The sequence below is a fragment of the Amblyomma mixtum genome, chromosome 5, assembly GCF_055824585.1.
Source record: "Amblyomma mixtum isolate Tamu chromosome 5, ASM5582458v1, whole genome shotgun sequence".
In the NCBI taxonomy this organism is placed as follows: domain Eukaryota; kingdom Metazoa; phylum Arthropoda; class Arachnida; order Ixodida; family Ixodidae; genus Amblyomma; species Amblyomma mixtum.
Window position 1 is genome coordinate 59,559,677 of NC_143016.1, and position 26,751 is coordinate 59,586,427.

Below are 26,751 nucleotides of genomic sequence, written 5' to 3' on the forward strand. Positions count from 1 at the left end.
GAATGAACATTTATTTAAGATTAGCTGTAGCTGTCCACGAAGGGTGGAGTCCTCAGTCCAGGACCGCAGTGGCAGACAAGATCCGGTGAACCTGCTCGATCACCGATTGCTGGTCGCTTGAGTCCGTGCTGGACAGGACAGCCTCCTAGGAGGAGAATGAAGGGTGGGAGATGGGTGTTCGGTATCCTGGTGGGTTTGGATTGTTGCACTGTGGACAGGATATGGGGTATTGCATGGGGAAGAAAAGGTTCTTATGAAAAATGTTAGGGTACGTGACAGTCTGGAGCTGTCGCCACGTGATGATGCATCATCGTCAGCCTAACAGCGCCCACTGCATGGCATACGCCTCTCTCATGTTTCTCCAATTAACCCTGTCCTGTGCCATCCGTGGTCACCGTATCCCTGCAAACTTTTCAGTCTAATCTGCTCACCAAACTCTATGCTGTTCGTGATTAAACTGCGCGAAGAAACACGGACAGAGACAGAAAGCACGTGCACACATAGAGCGCAGAACTTCCAACTTTTATTCGAAAAACTCTTCGAGCATTACCTTTTATACGCTCTAAACAACTACCACATGACACAGCCGGGATCAAAACAGATAAGAAATGACACGTGTACATGATGCGCGGAACCTCCAGAGCACCAATCTAAACTACACCAGTGTGTGCAAACTTACGCACCATTGATAACTTAATAAAAGGTAAAAAGGAGACTGGAAGATAAAGATCCTGAAAGTGAAGATAATACCTATACCACATATGAGGGCATCAACAAAACGCTGTATTACTAGCGAAACTTACTCAGCAAAAAGGGATGAGACACGGAAACAACAGTAATAACAGTAAACGACATAGGTGCAAAGCCACTAAAAAGCGTAAGTTGAAAAGAACTAAGAAAAAAACTAGGCTAAAACTGTGAAACTGAGCGTGAAAGATGGAGACAACAATAAACAAAGGTAAAGGCAACGCGAGCAAAGAAAAAGGCAAAAACCAGGCTAAAATCTATGAAGGATGGAAAAAACAACAAGAGTACAGGTGCGGGGTTAAAATGGACGGTTTAAAGTGTTCCTTTCTAAAAACGAGATTTCTTTATCGGAAAGCAGAATGGATGGTGTGCTACAGAATTCTTCGAATTCTTTGCGATTAGGGAGGCCTCAATTATCTCCCTTTCCGTTTTGGTTCTAGCCGTAGCGAGGAACTCTGTGCTTTCGAGAAACGAGTGACAATTAGTTTTTTCGCACTTCTTACAATGTAAAGCTAAATTTCCTCCTGAGTTGGTAGAAAGATTGCGAACGTGTTCAGCCACCCTCTCATTAAAACGTCGCCCCATTTGACCGATGTACATCTTTCCACAGGATAATGGCACCTGATAAATAACTTCTCTGGCACATTCAGTGTACTCAAGGCTGTAATTTGAGGAGCATCTTTGCTGTCTATCATCTCGGTTCATGATTGCACACAGTTTAGTGAGCTTACACGGCGCCGCAAACACGAGTTGGACGCCGTATCTTCCTGCAACTTTCTTTATGGCCGCCGCGGTGGCTCAGTGGCTATGGTGCTCGGCTGCTGACCCGAAAGACGCGGGTTCGATCCCGGCCGCGGCGGCTGGAATTTCTTTGGAGGAGAAATTCTAGAGGCCCGTGTGCTATGCGATGTCAGTGCACGTTAAAGAACCCCAGGTGGTCGAAATTTCCGGAGCCCTTCACTACGGCGTCTCTCATAGCCTCAGTCGCTTTGGGACGTTAAACCCCATAAACATAAACCTAAACCTGCAACTTTCTTTATATTGTGAGACACTCGGTGCAGGTAAGGCATGACACACACTGGTTTTCGGTCTTTGTTTGTTTGGCAGTTCGTATCCGTCATCCTCTGTCGCAGACTTTCACAAACACAGGCTATCAGTTGCGGCGGATGCCCAGCAGCATACAACCTCTCAATCTGACGGTTAAGACTTGAACTCATTCTGTGCTCACATGACTTTTCTAGGGCTGAACGGCAGGCAAGGTGAACAATCGCTCTTTTAACCAACTTTGAATGTGCACTGTCAAAGGGTAGTAACTGCTTGTTCATTCTGGGGTTGTAGGACCAACAGATATGTGAGGGCGTAAATTCCAGATTAATATCCAGAAACTGGATTTGGTTGCCTTTGGGCAATTCATGTGTAAAATTAAGCCCTTTTCCTTCACGCTTGAAGGATCAATGGTGGAAGGCATCAATGGTGCGTAAGCTTGCACACACTGGTGTAGTTTAGATTGGCGTTCTGGAGGGTCCCCGAATTATGTACACGTGTCATTTCTTCTCTGTTTTGATCCTGGCTGTGTCATGTGGTGGTTGGTAAAAGCATATAAAAGGTGATGCTCGAAGCGTTTTTTGAATAAAGGTTGGAATTTCTGTGCTCTATGTGTGTACGCGTTTTCTGTCTCTGTCCGTGTTTCTCCGCGCAGTTTAATCATGAACTACAAGCACCAACTAGCCCGCCAAAAAACCCTTCTTAACTCTATGTTACCCCCTGCTACACTTGCCCTCTCTTGGAATTCAGTCCATTGCCCTTCACGACCATCGGTTATCTTGCCTTCGCATTACATACCCTGCCCAAGCCCATTTCTTCCTCTTGATTTCAACTAGGATATCAACCCGCATTTGTTCCCTGACCCACTCTGCCTCTTGCTGCCAGGCAATGATGTCGGCTGTATTGAGGGTTTTGTAGGGTGGTAAAAGTGTTCTTCATTGTGCTTTGCAGAACTTGGTTATGTTAGTGTGTGTTTGCTAGTGCTGTCTGCACTATTGTAAAAGCGTGTGCTCTTTCACAGTGAACATGCAGGCTTAGAAGTTTTGAGCCAGAGGGCCCGGATTCAGTCTTAGCCATGGCGGCCATGTTTTAATGGAGGTGAAACACAAGGACACCCGTGTGCTGTGCTCTGTCAGTGCACATTAAAGAACTCTTAAGTGGTCTAAATTAACCTGGATTCCTCCACTACGGTGACCCTCGTAGCCCATGTGCATCATATCTTCGGGGCGTTAAGCTATACAATTCACATTTTTTAGACTTTACATGCAAAATGAGGCAGCAGCCTGCTATTGCATTAATAGCTTTCTCAGAATGTGCAGTGAATTTTTTAAAGTTAAGTGTGTATGAGTTCCAAGAATAGCCTGGGGAATGCTACTGTCTTCTCCAACTTCAAGTCCACTTATACTGCCAAAAAGAATAAGATAGCACAAGTGTATAATTTGCAGCTTTTCTTTTTATTCATGCCAATATAGGCACGGAAAGCTGTCCCCTCTGAAGTGAACTTTTCACTTTGGCTGAGAGTAAGCATGGAATGACTCTCAGCTTGTTTCGAAGGCCGCTGATTCTCATAAACCGCTTTACAGCTGATGCTGCCGGTTGTAGTTCTAAGGTTTATGCAATAATGACTGTAGCTTGAGCTGATGGCTGCTGCTAATTTCTCCCACTGCACTGAAATTTATCTGCTGTTGGCAGCCATTGGAGTGAATAGTCAAAATGTAAAACAGGAGTCCACTTGTGCTCTAAGTAGCCAAAGTAGCATGCAATGAAAGAGCAGCATTATGTAGCGCAGATCCAGTCTGGTTGCTTTGCAGAGAAAAAACGCTTTAGGCGAGAACTGCTGTTAACATCACATAGTTTCTTTATTGAGATAAAACAATCGTACTAGATACATCTCAAGTTGAATGTAGCACTCACATTTATAAAAAAAAGCAAGATGCATAAATCTATTCTGCTAGAAGCGCCCCTTGTTACAATACAAAGTGCACTCTAGGCACATAGATGTCAACAACTAAGGCAAGGAAGCAGCAACATGACTAGTATCTGAGTCACCTCTTGAAAACCAGCTGTGCCTCTAATGTGAAACCTGCACAAAACGTTCTTCAGATGTCTGTATACAGAAAGACATCAGCACCACCATTTCTTCACCTCTAATCTAGACCCTGGCTATAGACTGTTGAAGTTAATGCTTATCATTACATACTTAATAAAAATTTTTTAAGTATTCTTCGTTGAGTGTGTGGACAGGCAAGGCTAACCTCAAAGTCACCACTTCGTATCGAAGAGCAACCGCACAAGCTTGTCGCCACAGTGTCTCTAGGAGACAGTAGTGCTTGCTGCCAAGAGTACATACAATAGCTATGGGAGGACAGGTACTATTTGAAGAAGTATATGTGTAGCTGGTATATACGTAGAAGTAGAACACACAGAGTTAGCATTTCCAGTAGCGACAGCTGCATCTGAAACTGCATCACAGCATGAAAGTTCCAGCTTGAGTCCTAAGCAGTTGCAATTGAACCACTTCGGCCACGCATGTCTTGCATCAGGATGTTTGCATAACAAATTTAGGTATTCAGGCTCTAAATCTGACCTACAGCCCGATGTTTTTGCTTACATTTGTACATATTGCATCCTAAGCAACTAAAGATCAACAAAAGGCTTGATATGCGATATAGGTGACTAGATTCTTCATAAATCAGACATTGCTGATGCAATGCAACTTGCAGAAAGTGTTGCAATTAACTGATTGTTAAACACATCTCTAGACCATTTCTTCATGAAAATGGTTCTTCATTAAGTGCCCTAACGTTGCCTATGTGCAGTTTTGGGAAAAGAAAGTGACTGCAGCACCACTTGCAATGTACATTAAAGCATAATCTCAGCTTCTGTGCCCAGCTTCACACTCAAAAGCCATAAGGCCACCCAGGCACTTCTTACACAATCCCATGCACTTACTGTAAAACACATTCTGTGAAAGCTGAATGCATCGGCACTGAAACTTGGTTGCTTGAAAGTGTCTCTACATGGACATTTCCAATTTAGCCATTGTAGTGTCACACTCGTGCAACACAGGCCCTCACAATGCGTGAGCTAACAACAGCTTGTCAGAAGTCGGCATGTATTCAAAATGACACAACTCAATACATAATATGTAGTGAAGTTTCTACACAACAAAACCTTGATATCAGAAACATCACAGAATGTTTCCATAACAGCTCACAACCTTATCTAGATGCATGATGCTTCAAAGACCATTACTAGTGCAGGCTCAGTTAAGGCCCACATAAATTCCCATAGCACTTTTACATCTTTGATTACCTGCTGACCTTTAACCTTTAAGAAAGGTTGATGTGTACTTGCAACAAGTACCTGGTACAAGCAAAATATTTTTAATCAAACGGCACACACTGATGGCAGCATTTTGAGGCCATGTATCTGAAACAAAACTGACTTCCCCAAAGTGGCAGTATTATGAATCACACAAGCTGTCTCGTGTAGTGATGACTACAGCTATGCTCTTACTCACGCTCGTTGTATGCTGACAATGCGCACAGAAATGACATGCCACATAATAGCGAGGATTGTCTTTTGTAAACGCATTTTACAACTTCTCTAGCATTGCATCCGTAGGAAATGAGAGTAGAGCACACTTTTTTTTTGTGACGGCAATGGTCGTATCAGGGGCCTCTGTATCATGGACTTTTGCAATTTTTATCAGTTATTAAATTTTTTAGCACTGCGTGCAGTTTTTGCAATTCAGGACTGGTTTAGAGCTGATGTCACATTTGCCTCCCCTGTCGAGTATGCATGCATATTGAGCGAGCCATTACAGAGTGGTCGAATATTGTCCTCATATTGATGCAGTTTCCATTATCTTTCTCACATAATCTACCACCTCTATATGCTCCAAGTACAATTATAGAAGACTGACACACTGCAGAGAGAGCCACTCTTAAACTGAAGTGCTGAGAGTTTAAAGGACCAAAGTTAATGTATTCTCCACACAGCCTGCTGGCAAACAAGAAGCAACAAAACCAATGGACTGATTCCGTGTACGGTGGTACCGCATACAGAAACCAAGCCCCAAGCCTGTTCAGATCAGGCGCACAAACAAAGATAGGTACACTGGCCAGATTTCACGTTTAAGTACCCCACTTGTGCCGATACTCTCGCTCGAGGCGCGTGGCCAATGACAGCAGCTCTCAACCACTGAGACGAAAGGGCTGCTGGCCATTGGTCAGCACGCGTACAGTGCGGGGAAAGAACGGTGCTTGAGGGAGGGCGCTCTTGGAATGTGGCCTCGGAACCGGGTTCGGGCGCGCTTCTACTGTGACTCCATGACGTCTCTGCTGCCGTCGACGGCGGGCATGTTGTCCGCGTTCGCCCCTCCCTGCGAGCCGGCGGGCGTGAAGTCGGCACCTCCCTTGCGTTGCGGGATGTACGACTTGATCTTGTTGAAGAGGCCCCCGACGGAGGCCAGCACCGACGGCTGCTCCTCTTGTGTTTCGATGCCCATCTCTGCGAGTTAGGCCGAGAGAGAGAAAATCGTGTGATGATTCCCCCCCCCCATAGCTCAAGGCCACCGGTGCCGCCATTCTCTCGCTGTGTTGGCGAACTAGACATCTGGGCCCACTTAGGGCGCGCACGCCACCTCTGTTTACCTGTCTCTGTACGGGCCTAAATTTAAGCTGCCATCGAGATCCATATACGAGGCCCTGGGCCCACCACCATTAGAGCCATCTCTCCGCTCCCCGAACCTTTCCCGCAGCTAAAGTGAAATAGAATATACCGCCGCACCATGGCACGGAGGGTCGCTTACCGGCGCCCTGTCGTGAGGGTCCTCTACACTGACTGAAATTGAGCCGAAGCCGAAAAAACTCCGAGCTGTGCACCTTCGTTCCCAGTTTTTCCGGTAGTTAAGTTTCAAAATCCCGAAGCAAATGACCCTGCAGATCTCTCCTTAACTGACTTTCCCTATACAAGCCACGCACTTTTCGTGGGGCTCCGAACCTACCTGCCCTTCTCTCACCACCCAAATTCAAATAAATAACGAGTGATCGACTTCCCAGCGCCATCATTACGACGGCGCCGCTAACGTTCTCGGTGGCGACAGACTGGGTGCGCGTGTGCACAGCTAACCCTTTTGTATTTCAGCGCATAAACGGCATCTCAGTTTGTTAAACCTTCCTCCCAAGGCTCGAATACCGCGACTGTCTAGCCAAAGCAATCGATTTGTGCAGCTAAGTTGAAGTACAGTCGAACCCGGATATATATCCAACTACATGGCTGTATCGGGGACACAGACTATCCCTTTGAAAATCCTGTGTAAAAGTATGGCAGAGTCGCGCTGTATACAGAACTCCAATTTCGCCGGTCGTTCGATATATCGAACTTTGCATCGCGCCCCTGCAAGTGGCGCTACTCCTAACAGAACTCTTCGATCACTTTTTGCATGCGGAGACGGGTCGGCTGCGAGGCACCAGCTGGCAGCCCTAGCGCTGTGAAACCGCGTAACGAAGTGAACGTGAGGTATGCATGAGGGCGGCCTTCGATCTCTTGTACTCACTTTCCACGCAACATCCCTGTCATGCGGTGAAGCCAACCTAACTAAGGCTTCGCGGCGGCCATCTTCAGGCGTGCTTCGCTGCCGAAGGCGTTGCGGAAATCAACTGCGCCTTCAATTTAATGAGCGATTATTGTATTTGTAGAGTACTGGTGACGGAATTAGAAGCCTTACTATACGTAGTGGTTAGTTTCAAAAAACCGCCCGCTGCGGCTTCGATGCGAAGCAAGTTGGGCATAGCAACGCTCAGCGACCAGTACGCTGCCAGCACGCCGGCGGGCGGCAAGTCACTGCAGGAACTGCGTCACTAGCGTGGGTGCAATGTATTCTTGCTTCTAGGCTACAGAAAAACTTACACACTGCTATTTTATGTACCGAATTAGCGATATATCGAACTTTTTCGCAATCCCCTTCGAGTTCGATGTATCCGGATTCGACTTATGCAAACAGGTATCAATTTCTTTTCTCGCGCTCACACCTTTATTAGTACGTGATACCAGCTGTCGAAAAGAAATGACAATATTGTCCTTTTTATTTAGATCTATTTAGACGGCTGGCTCGCACCGACGTCATAGTGGCCGCCATGTTGAAAACAGGAGCACGGAAAAAAGCCGTGCGTTTGTCTAATCCACTTACCGCCGACTGCTCCGACCTGCACCGCGGAAGCTACGCGTGCTGCACCATATATGGAGTCTGCGACGTGACGTGAGAGCCAACTGACAAGAAGCCGATATTATAGCCAGCTGTGATCCTTGCAACGAAGAAAGGTAGCCGAAAAGATTTGCACTGCCCAAAGGACAGGCGGCCATGCGAACGACCGGCTGCAAACGCCGAGGGAAGTAAATACGTTACTGACGCGTGCGCGATAAGCGTTTCGAGCAGCAGGTGGCCATCACAGTGCAACAGTCGTTCAGGCGATCTGCACCTACAAGAGGCTACCCTATAACACTAACATATAACATAAAGGAGTAAAAAGGGAACAAGCTCCCTTTATTTACAGCTTACTCCCTTTTTAGTCCCATACAGGCGTGTTCGTGTTCAGAGTGCCTATAGGGTGTTCCGCACGCGATTGCGTCAATCAGAGGCAAGAAACTGCGACAGCTGATTTCAAACTAAACATTAATTGTCGAAACCTGAACGCACACAGACGCAGGAATGAAGCAGCAGAGGCAGCACAGCTAATGACATTCAAGTTTATGGCATGCGACGCTACGAATGCGTTACAGATTCGATGTTTACGTTACTCTGCAGGTCTCAATGATGAAATCAAGTAAAAAGAATGCCAGCTGTGGCAATATGGCTTGATATGACATCGCGAAAGTAAGGCATTGTGTCTCGGCATGCTCAGCGAGGAAGCTTAGCATGGTTGAACTGTTGCGCAACAGCATGCCTAACGGACGGAAAGGCTCTCGTGGCAGCAGTGAAGCGATATCCTCGATGGCGAAACATTTTTTTTTTATTCTATTGTTTGCACGAGTTCCTGGGCAACGAGACTCGATTCAAGTTCTTGTCATTGGGCTTTGGGGCAGAGTACAAAGTGCCTAACGAAACCACAATAGAACCTCTACCTACAGGGTTCTTCAACCCTAAGTAAGGCGAACTGGCACAAAACATATGTTGCTGGTAGCACAGAGCAGTCGTTGGTGTTATACGCCATATAAAGGAAGACGAAGTCATTGTTGTCGTTTTTGCGACTGAGAGAAGGATGAAAAGGAAAGTGTACGGGCCTGCTGACTGGCTCAAGCCGAGCCACCACCGCTGCCACGTGCAGATAGAGGAGAGTTAAAAGATAAGAAGAAACAGAACAGAAAAGCAAAGACGCGCGTCGCAACAACTGCGTCCGCCGAAGCGGACGCTGGCTGACAAAAAACAGATAAGTGGCCGTGGCCGACTGGCTCCTCACGAAGTCATTTTCGAGTTACTTTCTTCAGTGCGACTTCGACACTAAAACCCGTCCTGCGAAAGGAAAACAGATGCTCATGAATACCAGAATATTAAAAACTGGTGAACTGCTACTCAGTTTAAAATCTTTAAATTGTGAGAAATGTGCAAAAATCTGTTAACCAGATTTTTTGTTTTTGCGCCAAATATGAACATTAATCCTACGAGTCGCGACGTAATGAGAGGCTCCGGGTTGACTTGGGGTTGCTTGCATTTGGCCTCCATCGAACCCGTGACCTCAGGCTCAGCAGCTGAACGCCATGTACGTAGCATTAAAAACTGAATGCCTTAATTGGAAAAACTACGCAGTCCAAAAGGACTACCTCTCAGGCAAGTTGGTACTGTGCACTTACAGGCTAGAGAAGCTATATGGCAGAAAAAAAAAAGTACCGCGACGGTAGACGAACACTAGGTCGCCGACGTCTGCGTACCTCACTTTTTTTTTTAATTATAACCTTGACCGCAGGAAGAAACAAGCAGCGCAAAAAACACAAGGGCAAAATGAAAGAAGGACACACGACAAGCGCTGACTCAACTGACTTGAATCGCCGGACTTAAGACGCTAGTACGTAGCACGACAACAACACTTAGTAGCGAGTAAGTTCGGCCATTTCGCACTGCCACTTTCGCGGAAAGGCAATTATTGATAATGAAAATTGGTTTTGAAGGGAGAATGCGAAGCATCATCGTGTCGCGTAATTTGGAGGCGCACAACCACAGCGACGGCGCGAGGTGGGCCCCCGTTTCTCCACTGTCGTGACGTCATCGTGTCACGTGGTGTGACGTCATGTATCACGTGATTTGGAGGCGCACAACCCCAGCGACGGCGCGAGGTGGGCCCCCGTTTGATGATGATGATAACTTTTATTTCCACCGATGTAGGAGGCCCCCACTCCCCGTCCCTGGCACGCAGGCCTAGGGGACGGGGGACGGGACCTCCGCGACTAAAGACTGGCGAAGATACATTGTCTCTTCGCGGCTTCAGCCGCCAGGCGGACAGCTCGTTTCTGGTCGGCGGGGACCTAGCTTCGCAGAAGGGCCTCCCAGGCTTCTCTACTCTTAATATTGTCCTCAGCACCCGGGGATCCAGGTCATTGCCAAATTATATGATCGAGGGTCCCCCTCGCTCCGCAGGTCTTACATTTGTCATCTTTTTTATCGTCTAAAGTGGTTTGAAATAACCAGACAGGGTTAACGAAATTTCCGGCCTGTAATCGGCGCCAGGCGATGGCCTCTGTATTGGTTAAGTTTGGATCTGGTGGTGGCATTAGACGCCTGCCTAACCTGTAGTGCACGGCGATTTCCGCGTATGTTTGCAAACGTTCGTCCATCCCCTGGGGGTCGGGTGGCTCTACAGTTACCCGGAAGTAGAGATCTCGGGCTAACATGTGGGCCGCCTCGTTACCGGGGACGGATGTGTGTGCTGGGACCCAAATTAAGGTGATATTGCGATCAATTTTGGCTGCGGACAGAATTCGAGCCGTTTCTGGCGAGACCCTGCCCTTTCCGATGTTGCAGATTGCTGTTTTGCTGTCACTAAGAATCAAACTAGCCTTGGTTCCGGCGCAAGCAAGCGCTATTGCGACCTCCTCGGCCGTATCTATGTTTCTACTCCTAATAGAGGCGGCGGCGACTGGTGCACCTCGGCCGTCGACTACTGAGGCGACCGCCGCCCCCAACCTGCCACTCGCTGCGTCCACGTAGGCAACCTCATTTGCCCTGAAGTTCCCGGCCCTTTTAACCAGCGCCTCCGCCCTCTTTTCCCGTCTTTCCCTGTGATGTTCTGGGTGCATGCTGCGGGGGAGGGGGGGAACGATGATATTCTCGCGACATTGTGGTGGTAGGGCGACCTTGTCGCATATGCCCCTATCTATTTTTCGGCCGACCCACTCTAAGATGGTCCGGCCCGTATTCGTTGTACTCAGTCTTTCGAGCTGGGCGATTCGCACCGCCTCGGCTAGTTCAATCCAAGTATTATGCACCCCCATTTCCAACAGGCGGTCTGTAGACGTGGAGATAGTAGAGTTCCTGTATATACAGGAACTCTAGGAGATAGGTACGCCCAGCGCCCTCTTGACGCAACGCCGAATAATTGCGTCGATCTTCTCTCTCTCGTTTACCCTAATATCGAGGAATGGCGTGGCATAGCATATTCGGCTAATAATATACGCCTGCGTCAGTTTCAAGAGGGGCCCCCGTTTCTCCACTGTCGTGACGTCATCGTGTCACATGGTGTGACGTCATGTATCACGTGATTTGGAGGCGCACAACCACAGCGACGGCGCGAGGTGGGCCCCCGTTTCTCTACTGTCGTGACGTCATCGTGTCACGTGGTGTGACGTCATGTATCACTTGATTTGGAGGCGCATAACCACGGTGAAGGGCTGAAGTGGTAGCTAAAGTAGTATGCTTCGCATAAAAGGCGAAGTAACTGTCTCACTTCTCCGAGGACACCTCAATCGCGCAGTGAAGGAGTGAAAGAAGAAAGAGGTGAGGTAATGGAGGGCTCCACAATATTTCGCAGGATGTGCTCTCCGTCGGCGCTGCAGAAGACGCGGAGAACCATAGCAAGTATTTGATATGCGGAGTTACACGCCCGAGGCAGTCAACCAGCAAGACTGGCTATGGCGGAGACGGTCTCCACCTTTAGACCGCTAGTCGCGGAGGAGGCCGCCATCGCCTTTACTGACGCTTCTACCATATAGTAAACGACTCGAAGTTGGCGATCAGCAACATCGCTATAGGGGTAGGGTTTCCGGTCCCGCCGCACAAATACTAAGAGAACTAAGAGAATCTCGTCTCTTGAGAGACATCGAACTCATATGGACCCCAGCAGACGCGGGGAATCCTGGAAATGAGGCTGCCCCGCAACACGCTCGAGAATTATCGGCAGAGCGGTGGCGCAAAATCAAGAACCGGAACTCTCTGGTGAGCCACTCATATCCTACCGCGAACTCACTGCACATAACAAAGCAATAAGAACAGTCCAAACACACCATAAAACACTGACCAGACAACAGGTGTTGTGGAGACAACCACAGACGGAGACCCTTCCCACCCCAATCCAAACATATTTAAATTCATAAATAAGGATATGAATCCCTTCTGCCGCTTTTGTGGTGAGAAAGATAACTTCGGCCACATGATCTGGGCGGGCCCAAATCCATCAGCCTCCCTTTCTTACCTGATCCCTCTAAAGAAGCTTGGGATAAGCTAACGTCCAGCGATGACACGGACATTCAGTCCGAGGCCGTCAAATAGGCCGGCGTCGCTAGAGGTCTCCACGGCGTGCGGCACGCTAGGTAACTTGCCTCAAGCCCCTACCCTTATGCTCAATTAAGTTTTGTCAGCCTCAGCTTCGACCCCCGAGGTGACCGTTGCACCAAGAGAGATGGACAGAAAGAAGAAATACAAAGAGGATGACCAGAAGAGTGTTGCGGTTGGCTACCCTGCACCAAAGGCAAGAGGGGATACAAAGGAGAAATTGGGGAAAACAGTTATCGTGATGGGTTTCGTATTGGTTGAACTATGCTACATTATATCGTTCCAGACTCTGGAACGATATAATGTAGCATAGTTCAACCAATACGAAACCCGAGCACAGAAAAGGTGAACGATCGAGTGTTGGCAACACTCGATCGTTCACCTTTTCTGTGCTCGTTAGAGCCGCTCGCGTCGGTTGCACCCCCTGCGCGTTGGCGGCACGCGTCTGGAGTCGAAAGACGGCAGAAGGCGCGCCGAGCTGGCACGCGCCGCTAAATTTAGCCTTCCAAGGCTCGCGCGAGCGACCGCTGGAGTCAGGGCCGCACGTTGGGCACGTGGCTCGCGGTTTCTCCCCTTTTAGTAGTGCCGGCCGCTCCCCTCCGAAGAGGCCTTGCGAGGGGCCCCCGTACGGCTTCCGTTCTTAGGCACAGAACAACAGTCGGGATTTAAACAAACAACGAAAAAATAAACGTGGCAGAACAGCATAAAAAGTACTGTTCCTTGCCACGTAAGCACGCGCAGAGGCTTGCAGATGTGCCGGGAGAAGGAGCCGTGCTGCATATGCCATGTAAGCGCGTAAGAATTCTTGCCGAGCTTATGACGTGTGGCAGGACACGTCCTGGGGGACTTGTAAAGAGAAATTCTGTGCAGACAGTGAACATATTGAAGAGTCACTAGACGTCGTCCCTTTGCTCCGGAGCGCCTCCCGCGCCTTTTTTTTTCTAACCCAAAGATCTATCAACTACAAGTCGCTCGTTTTGCCCAGTTGTATTAAACGCGTCAGAAGTGTGCGTATTTTTGTCGCTGATTAAACTGCTGACTTAGAGTATGTGGCGCGCATTTCCGTGACTTACGGCACGTGTCACATTTAGAGGGAACATGATGAATGGTTAAACCAGCTCTCAACGCGGAGAAAAGTCGGTTTTACCGCGAAGCACCTTGAGCACTCTGCGCCAATCTATTCGCTTCGCGGTGAAGCCTACTATGCTTGAGTTAAGGGCCGGTTTAACCAGTTTCTCTTGTTCTAAGTATGACACGTGCTGTACATCATTCGGCAGCCGGAAACCACTTATTCGAAGCGGACGAACAAAATAAAAGCAATACAAGAAACACAAAGACTACAGCCACCGCGAATCGCGCCATTGTAGAGGACAATTCAAGTAAGAATTTCTTCTTTTTTTTTCTTTACAAGAAAGTACTCCTCGAACACATGCGCTCTCACTGGAACTGGGATTAAATGTTTAGCGTGCAGCTGTAACGCTTGCTTAAAAGTTATCATCAAAGGACTGCAAAGTCCTCACATGCAAAATGCTTGATGTTAAAGCACTGGTGAGGCACACTTATTCGTGCCAACGGCAATTTAAATAGCATTTCGTCTCCATTGAAACGCGGCCGCCGCGGTCAGGTTCGAACCCGCGTATTCCGGCTCAGCAGACGAGCGCCTTAACCACTGAGCCACCGCGGCTTAATAAGCGAATGAAAACACAATACGTGAAAAGGATTGCGCCAAATTCAGCATGAACGCAACAGCACGACAGTTGTCGCACGAAGGGAATACGAATCAAACTAAACGTAACCACATAAGGGGAAACCTGTGATGAAGGCTCTAAAGTGCGCGTGAATACTCACGGTAACTTTGATCACCGTGATAGCATTACGTGCGTCATATATTATAACCTAACGGCCAATCAGTGCTGAATCAGAAAGAAACAAGAACGTTCTTATTTTTCGCGAATACTGCAGCCGCGCTTGCGAAATTGAATTCCACGTCCGCAAATAATAAGTGCACGCGCGGCTTGACCTCTCGAATCGACTCATAGGTATGACAACAGACGGTCGCCAATCAATGCGGAGACCAGAATTACCAGTGAGGTCGCAATAAAAACGGTTATTTATATCACAGTGGCCGTGGCGAGTATTACGCAAACACAGATGGCTTTAATGCAGCTAACGGCAATCACGTGTGCCAACGTTTAATTGAGCGGGGACTGCCACTTCAAAACAATGGACAGAGTCGGCACTTTCCGACACTATTAGCTTGCCAGCCGCACTTCGCCCCAGCACCTTCTTTTTTTTTTTTGTTTGCAACCATTTCCGACATCGTTTGCTCTTCGACAACAGAATGAGATCGGCTGCACTCTTTCACCCTGATAATGATAACGGCACGGGAACTTCGGTGCTGGCTGAAGCTCAACATCCTTGTCTGAACCGCCTGAATCGATGAGAGCAGCAGCAGGTGGACAAAAGGGTCAGAATCGATTATAAGTAGTAAAATGATGACTCCTTACTTACACTGGCTGGGCTAGAGCAAAGCAGAACTGTGTATGATACCCGAGCAGCAGAACCTTGGAATGTTAAGAAATGCCGCACAAACTATGGCAAGCAAATGTTGCAGCATACCTTACCGACACTTCTGAACCAGTTGTACTGCCACAAGAATCTTGATATATCCAATATTTCTCTGAAAGAATTGCCCCAAATGTTCATGTAGTTTTTTTTCTTCCTATTACCACTTTGAGTGCACCTGTCAATTTTGCTGTCATTTATTTTCTCCTCCCTGTGTTTGCCTTTATAGGCTCTTTGATCTAATGTAGTTCTTCTTTCTTTTATAAGCACAATGTACTAAGTATTGAACGTACATGTCTCATTCTCTGTACCGAACATACTTTACTTACATTTTGTTTGATGTCGTACTCCGCCACCGTCAATGCTGCACTGTAAGAGGAAGCCAGGACCTCTCAAGCTGTCTATACAGCTTTTTCCCTGGCTGTCCTCGCAACACCCAGTTGCGGAAATAAACCTTCAACCTTCAACCTAAACGTGGGCCTGAACAAATGGGGAGGTCTTACTTTCTACGCAGACAAAATGCCGTCACCGCACCGTACGAAGTCTTCCTTTTTTTTTTCTTTTTACGAAGAAAAGAGGGAAGGCAGGTGGGAGGTGGGGAAGCTGTTAAGGTTTGTAGGGGATGGCGACGCGAAGGGCCGAGGGAAAAAAAAAAGAACGAACAAATCCGCACTAAGCGCAGAAAACGCAAATTACGCGCGCTAGATTGTTCTTTACAACACTTCAAAGCCTTTTCTGATCACTGTAACAGCGGTATTCTGAGCACTATAAGCAGTGGTTTGAGTAATAGACCTGCCTACACCACAGCACTGGTTCCGCGTGTCCGGTTGCACTGTGCGACAAACGCCTTCCTCGCGTGCGTCGTGTCACCCTTCTGTCGTCTCGTGGTCATATACGTAGGGTTATTCCAGGCGCTTCATTTGATTCTCCGCTGCTGAACCTACTCGGGCAATTGCAGTTCACAGTGGCCTCTTGTCAGTGTGCACAGCCAGCTATCAGTACATTTCCAACCGCGCTTTGTTGCCGTTTAGGAATTCGCTGTCGGAAACACCGTGTATAGTAACGCAGTTAGAGGTACAGGTGCCTTATCTTTCGTTTAATGCGAAATCATCATATCGCTCATCCCCGGCATTGTAGTCCAGTATCAGTGAACGATGTCACCATGGTCTCGCATGACATCAGCAGTAGACCATAAGTTAGTAATGGGTGATAATAGCCAATGAAGCAAGGACATTAGACGAAACGGTAGCAGTTAATGATAGCTACGGTGATAGTGATGGTAGTTTTGGAATGATAAAATACGCTACTAAATAATGACGAGGGTCATTAATGTCAACGGCAATGATAAAGGCCTTTAGAGTGTAGACCTTACGGTCTTTACGGTAAAGGCCTTTAGAATTAAGACCTTTAGGTCAAATTCACTTTATGGCAAAGGCCTTTTGTTAAAGGCCTTTAGGTTAAATTATGCTTTCGCGATCGCAGCACGTAAGGACCTTACGGGCAACTGCACCACTTTTTGAAAATTTAGCGATATTCAAGGATTCAAACCTATATAGGCTGTAGGTAAAGGATGCAAAGAGTTTTTGCACTGCCATTCAAAATAGTGACGTAATCAACAATTGAATTTTGGGCTTCTTAATGCATCGGTGGAGTGCGGAGAAGTTCAGTGTGACGTCAAGGAAAGTATGATTTCAATTATTGCTGCCGTCAGCCGCACCGTGCTGTGCCTCGTTGGCAGCTGCCAAACAGCACTCGGCGGGATTTGCCTTCGGCGGCGTTGGTTTTTTTCCTTCAAAGCAGGCGTTTATGCGTTGGAAATGTACCGATACCTTCGATGACGTCATCATGCCCCCCCCCCCCCCCCCCTTGGGGTTGTGCTCTGCGGAGAAGATTTAAGGGCGCCATTTTAATAGGCGATCACGTCATTATTTCAAATGCTATCCCAAAAAGACTTCGCAGGCTTTACCTGCAAGTTTCACACATTCGACCCTTTTAAACTCGTTCATTTCTAAAACATACGCAGTTTCTCTTTAAGTGGCCGCCGTAACTTTCTTGTTCAAATTTTATTTAACGTGGTTGTACAAGAATCCGAAACGTTAAAAGTGTATCGTGTAACGTCACTATCAGGCCAAACAACAGGTGCAGTATATAGTAAGCAGGATAACTTCCGGTTAGGAAACTACATGACACGCGCCGCCTATCCGCAAAAGCGACTGAAGAAACAATCGTGGCAAACTGCGTGCGTGACAAATTGCGCGCATTCAAGGCATAATGGTGCGAGCACATCCCCGCGGGTTCATTGCTAAAATCATAATCAACTACTTCTATCGACCCTCTTTTTCTGTGTGTTTGGCCGGGTCGCCCGCGGCATCGATTATTTCTCTGCCTGGTCTTCGTACACGCTCAGGGCGCGCGTGCGGAAAGGCAGGCTCATAACGAAGGCGGAAGTAAATTTCTTACGCTCACGCAAAGCTGTTCTTAATCGGTAACACTCTGCAGCAGCTGTACAAACTTCGATCGGTTAACGGGCGCGGTTTTTCACGTTCCTTGTAACCGGTCTCGATTTTGTGAGACAACGACTTATGGGTTGTATTATACATTTAATTAGCATCACTCACTGAATTCCTTTTCGATTCATGCTTCTCAACAGGCTACGGTCTCGCGTAGACTTATACAGAACCGCGTCCTAGACAACTGCCATAACGGCCCGTTGATTTCATCAACTCGCCCCCTTGATTTCATGGATCACACCTGAGTAGTTGAATAAATTTTTCTCTCTCTCCTAAGGTAACGCTATATTACCGAGTCGAAAATGTGACCGTAGCTGGCGGCCAGAAGGACCGACCACAGCAGACCACTTTAAACTCGCGAGACCCAAGTTCACTGGAAAGGCCTCTGAGTCAACCGCTTGGATCGATGAACCCAGACCGGGCCCCGCGCTTTTGTGCCCAAGTATCGCAAAACAGGACCACAGCTCCGACATCGAAGAATCCAAGGAGGCACGGTAGAATCATGTATGTAACCTACGCCACATGGATGACCGGAATTTGATAATGTTTTATGAGGTTCCGCGGAGACAGTGTAATAGGACAACGTTCTAGGACTGCTGTGATATGATCAGAGGTCCCGAGCCACAGGGAAAATGGAAGGAGACAGTCCAGCCCGGCCACAGCGCATCGACGTTGAGGCCACATGACTGCGAGAGAAGCCATCTACGCAGGGGCGGGTTTCTGACCCTCCACACAGTCATCCTTTCACGACTGCTGCAAGCTTGGGTGTTCAGCACCGGTGCATCAGTTCGCCATAACAGGCGAAGACTTTGCCATCAGTGGCAGTGAAGTATCTGACAAAGTGAGTGCGAACAGTATACAACGGCTAACACAGTATTATCACTCGCGACATGCTGAGACTTGCCGTGGGCTTCGGCAACGGAACTGGTGCAATGAGAAAGATTTTTAAGCGTTCTAAAACAGGCTGATATAAAAAAAAAAAAAAAAACAAAATGTTGAACGGAAGGTCCAGACCATCACAGTTTTAGCTCTAAAACAGCACCATAAAGACGAAGACGAACGCGAAGCTATAGACATAAGACGGCGCTGGTGTTGGTCTGCTTTACACCAAAGGGATACACTATCTTCAGGTTTCAGGAAGTACGTAATCGGGCAGTTGTAATTAGGCACGTCAATGCCATAAGCCAAAATTTATATAAATTTTGGCTTATGGCCAAAATGGCTTATGGTTGCTGAGCGGTGCACGCCACTTGGGCGAGGGGGTAGTGTGAGCGTGATTTCGTGTAATAAGGGCTTTCCGGCATTCATGGCGTAACGCGAATAAGCATTTCAGTGAAGAGGCTTACAGAAAGAGCAGCTGTTCATAGTAGCAGTTCAGTTTGTTTTTAATGCGAAAACATAACTAGTACAGTTATGAGAAAAGCCCGCGTGCATGCGCGTGTGTGCATGTGTGTGTGCCTGCAGATGGTACAGAAAATCCCAGCGATGACAAGGAAAATAGGGTGACGTCACCAAGCGGTCGTATGACGCACACAGCAAGCCGAGAACTGCCACTTCAGGCTAAAATTCATGTAATTCGTTTATATACAGGGCGTCCCAACTAAATGTAACCAAGCTTGTAAAAAAAAGATGTTCCCTAGCCAACTGAGGGTTGTTGACAGTCGCGTGTCATAGTTTTTAATTATACAAAAGTAATTAATTAGCAGATACTAATTAGCAAGCTTTAATTATTGCCTTCGGGAAGAAAGTGCCAATGCAGGAGTTGTAGATCACATAGAAAAATAACCGGTTGCCGTGTTTGCAACCAAGTACCACTGATACAGCTTTTATTTGCCTTAAAAGAAAGCTCGCGAAATACAAGAGCCACGTTATAGGGAAACAGTTTCAGCGCTCCCAAACGACCGGTCAAGCAACGACATCCGCTTATGTTTGCAACGCTGTCCCGAACAGGGTTCGGCGTTTCGAGGTAGTGGCGAGATATGCGCTAGGAACTGCTTATGCGTCATGGAAAGTAAGCGGGCGCTGCTTTTCAAGAAGTGAAGCGCGGCTCGCATGGAGCGCTTTTTCACACGAAACCTGGCCTCGAGTGATAGGCATGTGACCGTGCCGCCGAACTAGCACCGTCACGCGCTGAAGAAGCGGTCGCCCTAGCGCCCATGCGAGAGTTGCTGGCGTATATCTCGCAACCATCGCAAAACGCCGAACCCCGTTCGGGACAGCGTTGCAAAGATAAGCGAATGTTCTTGCTTGATCGGTCGTCTGGGAGCGCTGAAACCATAGAGTAACATAAAAGTAAAGAGCGGACACTCGGGCCCTTTCGCGGCCGAGTTCGGCGCTTCCCCGTTTCCGCCAGATGGCACTGAACGTGCAAATAAAAAAAAAAAGAAAAAGAGTATGCTTCGCTGCCGTAGTAGGTTCACTGCCGCTTGCCAAGCGCACGCGATGCGTGGCATAACGCCTTTGCGGCTTGTGGGTGACGTGTTCGCCGCGGCGTCCAGGCAAGCGATCAAAGCCAAACGCTTTTGACGAGCGTTGCACGGCGAAACCTGGATAATCGTTGCGTGCTCCGTAATCGTCACGCTGGTGGCCGGCTGCTCAGATGGGCAATGTGACACCGCCTCCTCCGCGAGAGTGGAGAACGCACAAGACGCAATGAAAGTAGAGCCTCCAAGATTCCTGTTGGGCCTATAATCTCTGAGGCCAGTGCGTTTCCCCGGGTCCGGTAGGTGCGCTGTGCACAAAAGTCGGCCGCTGGGGCCTACGGGAGTGTCCGCTCTATACTTCTATATTACTCTATGCTGAAACTACTTCCCTATGAAGTGGTTCTTTTTGTATTTCGCGGGCCTTCTTTTAAGGCAAATAAAAGAAGCTGTATCAGTGGTACTTGGTTGCCAACACGGCAACCGGCTATTTATCTATGGGATCTACAACTCCTGCATTGACACTTTCTTCCCGAAGGCATTAATTAAAAAGTTAGCTAATTAGTATCGGCTAATTAATTGCGTTCGCATAATAAAAAAATACTGCAGATTAGGACACGCGACTGGCAACAACCCTCAGTTGGTCTCACTGGGGCTAGGACACTTCGTCTTCTTTAAAAGCTTGGTTACATTTAGCTGGGACACCCTGTATACTCCCCACTGACCGACCTCAATGTGGCGCAAGTTCCCCCACAACATCCGTACCAAAATCGTGACGCAACCGTTTGTCGCACAGCGTTTCGGGTGGTATCATACGCTTCCTCGTTGCATATGGCTTGCATTTGCCAGTCATGTTGGTGGTTAGCTTGCGAAAGGGGTACGAACCGATGACATCATCATCACCGGCCTGACCACGCCCTCTGCAGGACAAATACCTCTCCAATATCTCTCCAATTAACCATGCCCTGTGCCAGCTGTATACCTTCTATAGTATGCCTTCCCAGGCTATTTACCTCTTCCCTTAAAGGGCAACTGCAGCACTTTTTCGAGAATTTCGCGATATTCAAGGATTCAAATCTATATAGGCTGTAGGTAAAGCATACCAAGTGTTTTTGCTCTAGCATTTAAAATAGTGACGTAATCGACGATTGAATTTCGCGCTTCTCCTCAATGCACCGCAGGAGTGCAGAGAAATTCAGCGTGACGTCACAGAAGGTATGATTTAAAATTACTGCTGTCGTCAGCCGCACCCTGCCCAGACTCGTTAGACGCCGCCAAACAACTCTCGACAGGGTTTGCCTTCGGTGTCGTTGGATTTTCCTTCAAAGCAGGCGTTTGTGCGTTGGAAATGTACCGATACCTTCGATGACGTCACCATGCACTTGGCATTGTGCGCTGCGAAGAAGCTTGAAGGGCATTCTGATTTTAATCGGCGATTACTTCACTATTTCACTATTTCAAAAAGATTTCGCGTGCTTTGCGTGCAAGTCTCACACATTCGACCCTCTTAAGCTCGTTGATTTCTAAAACCTATGCAGTTTCCCTTTAAGGCGCGGTTGAGGTCTCCACCGAGATGTGCGACAGTTACAGCGCCATTTCCTTTAGCCCAAAAACTAGTTTTAAAATATGAAAATTGCGATGCAACCGTTCGTCGTACAGCGTTCCGGGTGGTGTCATACGCGTGTGTAGGTGTCAGTGCACCCACAGACAGCAATGCCTTCGCATTCCCACGCGTAAGACGTCTTAAGCGTCTCTGTCGAACTTTTTTTTTTTCCCGCGTACTGGTAAGTGCAATACGAGAGGTAAAGATCGCCCTCAAGAACCAAGCTTATATTTATTTCATTATCTAACTTGAAAAGGTGTTGAAGTGATCCATACGTGTATACGCGAAAACTAAGAAGAAACTAAATATTTGTTCTCCACTCATACTTCGCGAGTGGTAGTTGGCTCTATGCTAGTAAAGCCTACTCTTGCATACGGCGTCGACGTGTGCGTCTACTTGTGAAGGAAGTGTTGCACTCATCGCTCGTAACATTGAAGCTGAAGGCCTACTCGCCACTGCTGGAAGGACGCGCACTCGAACATCTGCGGCGACTGAATATTTCATGATGCTTAAAAAAAGTGAAGTCCCAAAAAGTATGCCGTCGGAGGAGGTTAAATGTCAGAGGGCATCCATTCTATGGAGGAAGAGAACAATAAAAAGTGAATGAACATTCGCTGCGCGGACGCCCATAACCGCTTGTAAGCAGGAACCCTTGGCCTCGCCTGATAAGAGGCAGGCGACGGAAGCAAGCGCAACATCCTCCGATTTCTTCCGCTGACAAAAACCAGTGCTCGCAGGAATCGCTTGACACCGCGGCCTTAAAGGGAGACTGAGGCGGTTTTCGAATCAGCTAATTTTTTAGGGTTTTGAAGTAGTGTCATTGCTGATCATGTCTGTGAAATTATTTTTTCGATTTTGGCTAAAACAGTGGCGCAATCGCTAGTTAAAAACGCGATGTTTAAATCTCCCGCGCCGCGCGCGACCGCAAGAGAGGAGAACAGCGGAGAGAGAAACCTCGTCCATGCCGGCCAACGTGACGTCACGTTGAGGAGCCGGGGATACTTCGGCGCACCCGAGAGAGCTTTCAGCGCGCGTTGTTTCTCGTGCAGCATGCGTTGTTCCTCGTACTGCGTGCGTTGTGACGTACAAAGCGTGTCAGCCGATCTTGAGAATCAGATTCAACACGAGGTACTACTCTGCTTTCGTGTCCACGAACAACTACGCCCGCGACTGTGTCGTCTTCCACTGTTTTCAGCAAGATCATACACTCGCAGCGCAAGCGCTCGCTGCTTTGACGAAGAATTCAAGCCGACCAAAGCAAGCGTACTCTGCTCGAAGCACTTTCGTGACACCGGCTACATACAGAGCTTGTCCCTAATGTGATCTCTGGAGATTTCGGTCGCGGCTGAACCATGACGCAGTTCCTTTCATTTCCTCGCGCATGAGAGGCGTGTCACCATTTCGAAGAAGCGCCTCTTCTAAAAGCAGAAACATGCTCACTAGAAACACTCCCCTGCAGAAACCTAATAGAGGCTCAAGCATGTGTTGCTCTTCTCAGCTTATAGGTGCGGCCAGACCACCTGAGGCGTGCTCAGCAAGGCTCGGTTAGTGATTTTGTACTCGGTTCGACGTGTCCAAGCAAGCAAGCAAAGCAAAACACAATAAAGCAAAGCAAGCAAGCATTGAAGCTCTTTATATGCGGCATCTCGTTTAATCGTATCTAAGCGATTAAAATGAAAGCGTTCGACGTTCTGATTTCGGATGCAAATTAGCAGAGAAATGAATGCCAACGAAGTTTTTGCAAAAAAACATCATGTCTTGCAACCGTAGTCGGTTTCTTCTTCAAGTTGTGGCAGCGAACGAGTTGCAGCTAGCTTGGCTTAATAAACACACATAGTTGGCCACTACTTCACTGAACCTAAACTGCAAATCTAGGAAGGGCGAACGTTTCCGAGGCAGCGATTAATATTTTCTGGCATCTGCTGAACGCGCCACGAGTGAAGCAGCAGCCTTGTGCGCGTATTTAGCTTGGTTTCCAGCGCACAATGATTCCTTCAATATCCTGTGGTCACATGCCTCGCAGTGCTTGGCCACTGCGCTTCGCTAATTTTGACATCAGCTTTGTGCTGCTTCATCGTTTCCTTGAAATACTTTCTTGCCCCAACCTACGCCGGGTAGTGAGAATAGGATTTTTTGTACACAGCGCTTTGGGCCTTTTCTTTAGGATGACGCTCTTTCGGGCGAGCCAGGAGGCGTCCGGTGGTGGTAATTGACGTGAGTATTGTTCGCACCCCTTCCTTTCCGAGAATACCAGCCGAGGTTGTGCTGGCACCTTTTACGCATGATCTGCGTACGTGTCTTTCACGCTAGCGTATGCTTGTGCTAGGCGTTGAATTTTTTGCTCGTGTCTTTTTTGCTTTCAGGTGATACGTGGAATGAACAAACTGTAGTATCCTTTTCTTTAGAGGTCAGTAAAAAAATAGTCGCCATATTCGCTTTTACAACGCCACGGAAAGCTGCGATCTGCACTCAGCGCAGCGCCGGATCCGCATCGGCAGCTTCTCCAGTCCTCAAAGTGACGTCACGACCTCGCTTGACCAATCACGGGCGGCGGCGCGCCGCGCGGCGTGCCCCGCGGCAGAGGCCGCATATTTCTGCTAAAAAAGGCAATTCGCGCTTGTTTTTGCCTTATATGGATGCGATATTCGAGCATACAGCATGAAAAACTATAGGACGCCGCTGCCAGCCTGATTTTCAAAAAAAGTGCTTCAGTCTCCCTTTAACACTTTTTTCCGCTCTCTATTGCACTCGATGATGACAGCAACGTTTCTTTCAAACAGCGTAGCCACATCTGCACCAACTCCGCGGTACCAAGCGTTAAAGATGGAAACAACCATTTAAAGGTTACAGTCACAATCTGCATAGTTTACAATGAAAAACTCACACCCAGCAATCACGCCACGCATTTTTTTTTATCTACGTTCCGCAGTCAGAAATCATGCAGCCATGTCTGGGCATAATCGAAGCATATTGCGTATTTATGCAACGATGCACAATGAACAATTTGTCTAATGCGCTACATTTACACGATCCAGCTCGGATGGAAGCGACAAGAAACGTGGCGGCGCGGGCCTTACACCCCTTCGGAAGAGCTCTTGCCTACACAAGGATCAGTTCTTCCATGCAGGGTTTCGTGACACTGCTGCCTTTTCGCTTGCGAACTCGGCGATATTTTTCGTTAGAAAAAAAAAAAAAGCCCATGCCTCTCACGTGACGTATGTTTGGACACACTGTCATTCAAATGACTGCTCCGAGACCACATAGGTAATAAACAACCTTTCGAAGTATTTTTTTTTCTTCGGCCATTTTTTTAGCAAAGTCGAGAGGAATTGTATAACACGAACACGCTTTCACGAAAGTGCGGCATCCTGGGAGGGCAACGGGAATAAACGTCGAAGCGTCGTCCATAGAAATGCGTGCTACACAGCAACTCAATATACCTTGCACCACGACAGAAAACTTCTGCTTCCAAGTGCAGATTTAATGAAAAACATAACGGTCCTCAGATCTACGGGTCGCGTTATACTATACACGGCCAGCTCTACAAGTCGTGAAACTTGTGTACACCTTGAAATATGACGAAAAGCTTCTGTTTGTTTTCGCCATGTCGTTCCCGATTTTGCGTGCCTTATTTCCTGGAGGCGCTTTTTCCATCTCGACCACCCGCCAGTACTGGAAGCGAAGTTTGCACGAAACACGGACTAACGAAAGTATTAAAATGCATATTGCCATAACAGTATATTGGTTCTTTTGGAGAGCTCTGCAGTAATAGCGGCCGAAATTTAAAAGGCAAAAAAGAAGTGCATTAGTTGTTGGCGGCTTCTTATCAGCCGCAGGAACCGAATCAGTATAGCTTGCTGGCTTTTAAATAAGCGCATCATTTTCGTGCGCAGGTGAAAGGCGAAAAGCGGTGACTCACTTCTCATCTTGGCCTCGTCTTTTTGCTTCTGGCTCACAAATGCGGGAACGTGAGCTCCCGTGACGATTAATTCAAGTGAAGCTAGCTACACCTCGATATCATGCAGCAATTCACGTCGGCTTACATCCTCAACGAACGAAACGGACACGGACGAAACAGAGCTGCGTGCTCCATCCCCCGCTCCTCCCGAGCGAGCCGCGGGCTGACACGGACGCGAGCCCGGGCGCCGCGGTGGAAGGTAAAGCGAGCGTCACCTCGGTTCCTCTTCTCTTCCATCTTTTTCAGGATGATGGCCTCCCACTCGGCGTCGCTGGAGACCATCTTGCGCAGCTTGTCCATCCACGTGAGGTCTATCTCGCCGCCGAAACCCTGGTCCGCATTTCCGACCGACGCATCGCCCTCCGCCATCTTGACAGAACCCGCGGCTTGCTGCAGTGCCGTCAAGCCCGCCCTCCCGCCGAACAGCCGGTCCCTCTCTCCCTCGCACTTCGCTCTCCCCTCCTCCGGCCTTTCCTCCTCTCTCGTCAATCGAAGCGGGACGCGCGAAATCCGCGCAGCGGCTGCTCGCTGGGTTTCTCGCTACGCTGACCCGTGCTTCTGGCAGACGAGCAAAAACGAAAACGCGATAGAAGCGAGACTGATAAGCCTGTAGCGCGTTCAATTTCACTGCAGAAGCTGCGTGGAACGTGGCACTCGTGCTTTCGTTTCCGAACCGGCGGACCGTTTCAGGTTTTGACCTGCTGCACGGGGTGACTTGCGGCACCTGCGTGTCTGGCGCTCCGAAAAGCACGAGCTGTGGTCATCATTTGTTTCTGAACTGAAGCGTGCAGCCCCCACGGAGCGGTTCAATAAATGGGTCGCTTGTGGGTCTGACTTGGGGCGATAACGGCGCTATTCAAATTGCGGAATGAAGAGGCTTATATCTAGAAAGAAAAAGGCGAGCTATCACTGGCACGCGGCGTAGCACGGGTACAACAAATCTCGCGAAACCGCTGACAACGTTCATCTCCGGCTGTTTATCGCTTTGGATAACGCTATGTACCGAAACGTTATATTTAGTGACGATTGCCTTGCTCCCCATTGCCGTCATGAAATAAATGAAATACTCCGCGATCCGTCATCTGACAGGTATGGGGGGCGTAGTACGTGGTTTTGTTGATGTTGTTGTCCTAACAAAA

The 26,751-nt window shown here is 48.1% G+C and overlaps 1 protein-coding gene across 1 annotated transcript; it reads right to left on the bottom strand.

Moving 5' to 3' along the window:
* Positions 1–3,626: 3,626 nt before the first annotated feature.
* On the bottom strand, positions 3,627–26,065 carry LOC149342335 (uncharacterized). Its single transcript, XM_089544632.1, has 2 exons — positions 25,828–26,065; positions 3,627–6,306 (listed from the first exon to the last, which is right to left on the bottom strand). The coding sequence occupies exons 1-2, from the start codon at positions 25,979–25,981 to the stop codon at positions 6,113–6,115; spliced, it is 348 nt and encodes a 115-aa protein (XP_089400758.1). The 5' UTR covers positions 25,982–26,065; the 3' UTR covers positions 3,627–6,112.
* Positions 26,066–26,751: the final 686 nt, after the last annotated feature.